The sequence below is a fragment of the Elephantulus edwardii genome, unplaced genomic scaffold (assembly GCF_000299155.1).
Source record: "Elephantulus edwardii isolate Elephantulus edwardi_28Jun2011 unplaced genomic scaffold, EleEdw1.0 scaffold00091, whole genome shotgun sequence".
In the NCBI taxonomy this organism is placed as follows: Eukaryota; Metazoa; Chordata; class Mammalia; order Macroscelidea; family Macroscelididae; genus Elephantulus; species Elephantulus edwardii.
Window position 1 is genome coordinate 7,714,943 of NW_006399841.1, and position 6,041 is coordinate 7,720,983.

The 6,041-nt window shown below is 42.3% G+C and overlaps 1 protein-coding gene across 1 annotated transcript in view; it reads left to right on the forward strand.

The window, feature by feature from the left end:
- The window catches only part of GADL1 (glutamate decarboxylase-like 1), a 230,511-nt gene extending 226,240 nt beyond the window's left edge, over positions 1-4,271 (forward strand). The window contains exon 16 of the mRNA XM_006890667.1: positions 4,081-4,271. Within this exon, the coding sequence (XP_006890729.1) occupies positions 4,081-4,254 (174 nt within the window). The 3' untranslated portion in view covers positions 4,255-4,271. The remainder of the gene's footprint in view (positions 1-4,080) is intronic.
- The last annotated feature ends 1,770 nt before the right edge of the window (positions 4,272-6,041 follow it).

The window sequence follows — 6,041 nt, forward strand, 5'->3', positions numbered from 1 at the left end:
TGGGTGAGGGAATCCATTCGTTCCGGCTGTGGAAGCCTCATGGAGCTGCAGTGGCTGTGCGGCGCAGCACGGGCTCTGGGCAGAGAGGGGGGAGCCACGAGACTCACCCATTTCTCCTTGGGAATCCTTGAATTCCTGTTGTTGAGCCTCGATCTTCACTGAGGGCCAGTCATCAACTGTTTAAGTGTTCAATTATCAATAAGCTGAAGTCTGTGGAAGGCCATAATGGCCCTGCTTTAAGTGGTTCGCTGCTCCCGCAACTCACCACGCTGTCTCTGCCTCTGCCGCCATCTTGGATCACCAACTCTTTTTTTATGAACTAGATTTTTATTCTACCCAGGAGAAGACATATCAAGTTACCATGGAGGTTGGAGTGTGCTTGGAGCCCAGGTTATCTGAGAAGGAAACACAAAGCAAGTTACCTGTTATGATTGTCCTAGAAATACATGGTACCAATCCTACCACCCAAGTGGGCCTCTACTAAATAAGAAAAATGAAGTTTTTATTTCATTACTCAAAACACAGTTTCTGAAAGAATCCTCCAAAGCGTACTTTCCTGTGCAATCTTTGCCCTTTGGGGGAGTTTATATGCCTCACAATATATTCCTTCATCTAGACCAGGGAGTCCGCCAGCTACAGACTGGAGAGCACATCTGACCTTGGGTCTCTTTATGCCCATGAGCTAAGAAGGGATTTTACATTTTTAAATAGTTAAAAGAAGTATAATATTTTGTTATATGTGAAAATGATATGATAGTCAAATTGTCCTAAATGCACTACTATATGTGAAAATGATATGATAGTCTAGTTATCCTAAATGCAATATTTTGTTATGTGTGAAAATTATATGATAGTCTAATTGTCCTAAATGCAGTCTTGTCCCTAAATGCAGCCTCCTAGAACATGGCTGGGCTCGTTTGTGGCTGCTTTTGTGCTGTGATGGTGAAAGGGAACAGTTTCCTGAAGAAAATGCAGGGGCTACAAAGCCTGGGATAGTTACTGTCTGCCCCTTTACAAAGGAGCCTAGGTGGCATGGTAATTAAAAAAAAAACCCCACAAAAAACAAACAAAAAAAATGTTCACCTGCTTAGCAAAAGGCTGGTGGTGGAGAGCATCAGCTGCTTCATGGGCAAAAGAGGAGGCTGTAGGCTTCTGTGAAGATTTACAGCCCTGTAGGATTTTAAAACTCTATAGGATAATTGTGTTCTGTTCTACAGGGTTCCTGTGAGTTGGCATTGACGTGATTACAGGGGGTTTATTCACTTGACAGGACAAGGTGGCTGACTCTGATTTGTTGTTGCTGTTGTTACATATCTTTGAGTCAACTACAACTCACAGTGACCCTAGGAACAACAGGTTAGAACTTGTCCTACCTTGCACCGTTGGTGGGTACACTAGGGACAAGAAAATTCTAGAAATATTTTAATTACAATAAAACTCTAGTAACTTGTTTTCTTGCTCACCTCATGCTCAGTCCTCAATGTCTGCAAATTATTTTGAGTTTAGCTTCTCATTTCTCAAAGAATCTTTGCTCCCTTAGAGAAAATGAAATGTAGCTTAATTAAAGGGAAATGAAGAAGGTGAATTTAAAATCTGGAGTTTAAGGAGCTTTGTAAAAACAGTGTAGCGAGTATGGGTGCCAATGTCTGAATGCCAGTTCCACAGGGGGCTGAATGCAATTAGGAGCATTAATCACACACAAAAAAATTCCTATGAGGTAGACATGACCTTATACTTTCACACCCACTTCTACCAACTGTTCTAAGACTCTCATTTTTCTACTCCCAGGTTTGCTCATTTGTTGTAATGGCCACACAGAACTCAAAGTCATTACTCAAGATTATGGAGTTTATTAGGAAAAGAATCTATTGTAATTTAAGTTGGAAACACCCAGGATATAACTCTTCAATTAGGATGGCTTCTCAGTTGTGTCACAGACAGGCCTCCCTCTGAACTTCAACCTTACCGAGCCCTGTCTCAGCTCTGGGCCAATGTTACAAAGCTGTTGTAGTTTTGACGATTACATCGCTCTCCTCTCTCCCTTTTAGCCAGACAGCCTCAGCTCTGGCTCCATGAAGTGGCAGTCCTAGTCAGCTCTGTCTCACACTAGTCTCTGCTTTTCCACCACCTCTCTGCTGTTCCTGGCAAAGGTTTTGTCAGAGTTTCTGTCTAATGCATGCATCTTTGGTCCAAAAGGAGCCACTACACTTTCTGCTCTTTCTCATTTTTTTTGGCAAGCTTTCTATTTCCTGCCTCTGAACCTGCTCAATTTAAAACTGACAGGTGTCAAAACTGACTAATCCCCTAGTTAGTGATCTACATACTTTGTTTTGCATGAGACCACTCTAGAGGTGCTATTTACCTTATTTATATTATTAGCAAGCTATTCATTGCCTTGGTGGGACCCAAACCACCCATTTGTAGTTCCATCCAGCCATGGTGTGCAAATAAAAACCCAAGGAGGGACGCCTGTCAGTTTTTTTACTTCAGTCCTGGGCAATTTTAAATATCAAATGGTGTTTAGTGCTGCAGGAGTGTGACAACAGAATTCTGTTTAAATAGACTAAATCATTGCTGGATGATAATTTCAGGGGGAAGAAATAGCAATCCTACAGAAATGTGTGGATTAAGTCTCTGTGCAATCAAATAGAAATGTCAGGATCTTCTCCCACTTAAGATGCAGGCACCAGTGCACTGAGGCACAAGAAGAGAATTTGATTTACAATTTGAAGGAAAAGCAGCAGTAAAATAATTGAGGACTGGAAAGCAATCTCATTCCTGCCAAATTGCTTTCCTCCATGCATGCTCCATTTAGGGATGATATTCAGATGCTCACATTTAGCTTGTTCATATTTCCGGTCCCTTGTGAGCATCCCATCCTGTCAAATGAGGACTGTCTCTCTGCTGTGATCAGTAGGAAGACAATAGCCCAGTTACCTGCCTTGATTTGCCCTAGAATCTTTATAAATAGAAAAGGATTGATTTAAAAAAAAACACAGAGGTCTTCATGAGATTAACTATGCTTCCTAAATTGGAAAAACAGGAATTCCTTCCAGATATGCTTACATTTGAGTTAACAGGAATCATTTGCACATTGCAAATGATAAAGGGTTGGTCATATATTTGCTAATAATAATGACAACACAATCATCATGACATTTATGCATTATTAATAATAAGTTTTGAAGGAGATTCTGTGATGATCAGTCTTGATGTTTTTTAGGGTTTGTCTTCCTCGTGAAGTATTTATTGTCAGTGGAGGCCTCCCTTTTGTCTACTGTTAACTGTTGTTGTTGTTGTTAAGTGCCGTCAAGTCGCAGGCGACTCATAGCGACCCTAGACCCTATGAAGGAGAGTCCTTGACGCTTGGGTGCCTTTCATCCTCTCTCCAAGTTCATAGGGTTTCCGGAGGCAAGCTATTATGGAAGTGGATGCCACTCCACTGTTAACTACCTTGAGGAATTAATCTATGGTTCATGGACCCAGAAACACATTCTGTTTAAATAGAAAATCCTTCTTTATCTGCATCATGTTATTGTTGCTGTGTACTGTCGAGTCAGAACTGGCTCGTGAAGATTCTCCAGAGGGTTTGCAGAGGCTGCTGCATGGGACGAGAATGCCCATCCTCCCATTGACCGGCTGATGGATTAGAACCTTTGGGATTGCAGCACAGCTTCTAACCATGAACTACGGTCGAGTTGGAATCCACCCGTACTTGACTCTACAATGGATTTTCAAAGGCAGTTAATCACAGCAAAGGAGACTGCCCATCTTCCTGCCATGGAGCCTCTGATGGATTTGAACCACATACCTTTAGGTTGGCGGTGCAACTCCTTATCATTAAGCCACCAGAGCTCCCTTGAGAAGGTTAAATGAATGAATACACCTGAAACATTTTAATCAGCCCTGATGGGTTGTGAATTGACATAAATGCCAAGCATGCTAATATCGCCCTTGGGGACCCCACATGAATGGAATGTGTACCTGGAGGGGCCCGGTAAATACCAGTGACTGGTGACATGCAGTTATGATGGTTTGGTGTTCTGGTCTCTCACCTCTCCCCTCCGCTCACACATGCAGGTTGCCCCAGCCATTAAGGAGAGGATGATGAAGAAAGGCAGCCTCATGCTTGGCTACCAGCCCCACCGTGGAAAGGTCAACTTCTTCCGTCAGGTGGTGATCAGCCCGCAAGTGAGCCGTGAGGACATGGATTTCCTTCTGGATGAGATCGATCTGCTGGGCAGAGAGATGTAGCTGTGGCTTTTCACCCCTCCCTCCCCCGGCCCCTGTAACCCCACCCTGAGCACAGATCCTGTCCTGGGGAGGGATTCAGGAACAGGGGAACTAGAGACACATTATAGATGCCTACCTTATTATAACCTGGCTGGTGAGAAATAGGAAATGTTTCCAGCCTCAGGTCCAGCAAAGCAAACTGCTAAGTGAATATATTAAGCCCTCTTTAGTTGCCTGGACTTGACTGTTTTTAATAAGGGTGGAAGGAAAGAAAAATGTTTTCTAAAATATTTTCCAGAGGCATGGCCTTGAGGAGACTTAGTTTAAGAAGAACATGGTGGGTCCTGGGTTCTCAGTTTTCATTGTTCCTTAGAGAGCACATAGTGTAAGGCATAAGGTCTCTGGACCGACAGCATCAGCATCATCTGAAACTTGGTAGAAATACAGATTCTCAGACACTAGCCCAGCCTTGCTGAGTCAGACCCTCTGGGGGCAGGTCCAATATTCTGCGTTCCGGCAAGACTTCCAGGTGTTCCAATGCATAGGAAAAGCCAAGAGCCACCGATGTAGTGGAAGAGCAATTGAAAGAAGCCTCGCTTGCACAGTGGTTATTGCGCTTGACTTTAAACCAAAAGATTGGTGGTTCAAATGTGCCACCCACTGTGTGGAAGAGAGATGCGGCAGTCTTGTTTTGTAAAGATTAGACCCTTGGAAACTCTATAGGGTGGTTGGACTCTCTCCTATAGCATCGCTCTGAGTTACCGGGGTGTATAAACAGCTATCCACGGCCTCTGAGCTAGGCTGAAAACACAGCTGTGGAATCTATGGTAGGAATGATTAGGGACATCAGGAGTATGTTAAAGCTATTTTTAAAAGAGAAATTATATAAGATGTTTATTTTATAAAGACTGTATTTTGTGCAGGCTAAGTGTTTATACATAAAGGTTAAAATTAGGCATTATCTATTTTAGTAAATCTAAATCAGAACTAAAGAGAAAAGTCAAACACTTGGTAGTGTAAGCCTTTCAATCAAAGAGCAATAATCATTTCCCAAAATAATTTGTGTCATTAGCTAGGAGAGGACATTAGAACTGTCTCCAGGTATCCACTCCTCATAAAGGTCCATTTCTTATTTTGCTTTCTGCTGTCTAGTGAATACCAGAGAAGTGAAAGGTTATGCAAGGTTCTCTCCTTCCAAGCTTTGGAACAGCACTGTAGACAGAGTACCTGGGGCTGATACTAGGCAAAGAATCAGGGACCTTTCAGAGCAAACACTTCCTCTGTTTCTACTTGGATGGAATGAGTGATGAGATTTCTAGGAGAATTTCATGTAACTATGACATGGACAAAATTCAGAGCTGTATGTGCAGAGTTTAGCTAAGTGAGATTTTGAATCTGTCTTGAGTTCAGCATTGAGAGCTGACTGGGAACTGTTCAAGTATCAGAGTTGTTCCTTGTTGTGTGCTGTCGAGGTGAAAATGGCCTATTGCTGACGCTCTAGCAGGTTTTCAGAGGCAGTTAGCTAGTTGTACGGGAGGAGACTGCCCATCCTTCTCTCACGGAGCAGCTGGTGGATTCGAACCGCCTGTTCACCGATAATTCACATCATTTGTGTTCAGAAGAATGAGACACCTGATATGTAATTCTACTTTATTTTATTCCATATTTTCATCTTGAAGTGTGTGGCTTTTCAATATTTCTTTTAGTCATAGAATATTTTAGGCACTATTCAGGGTTAATAGCTAATGGTGTGTATGCATATATATGTGTGTGTGTATATATATATATATATATATATATATATATAT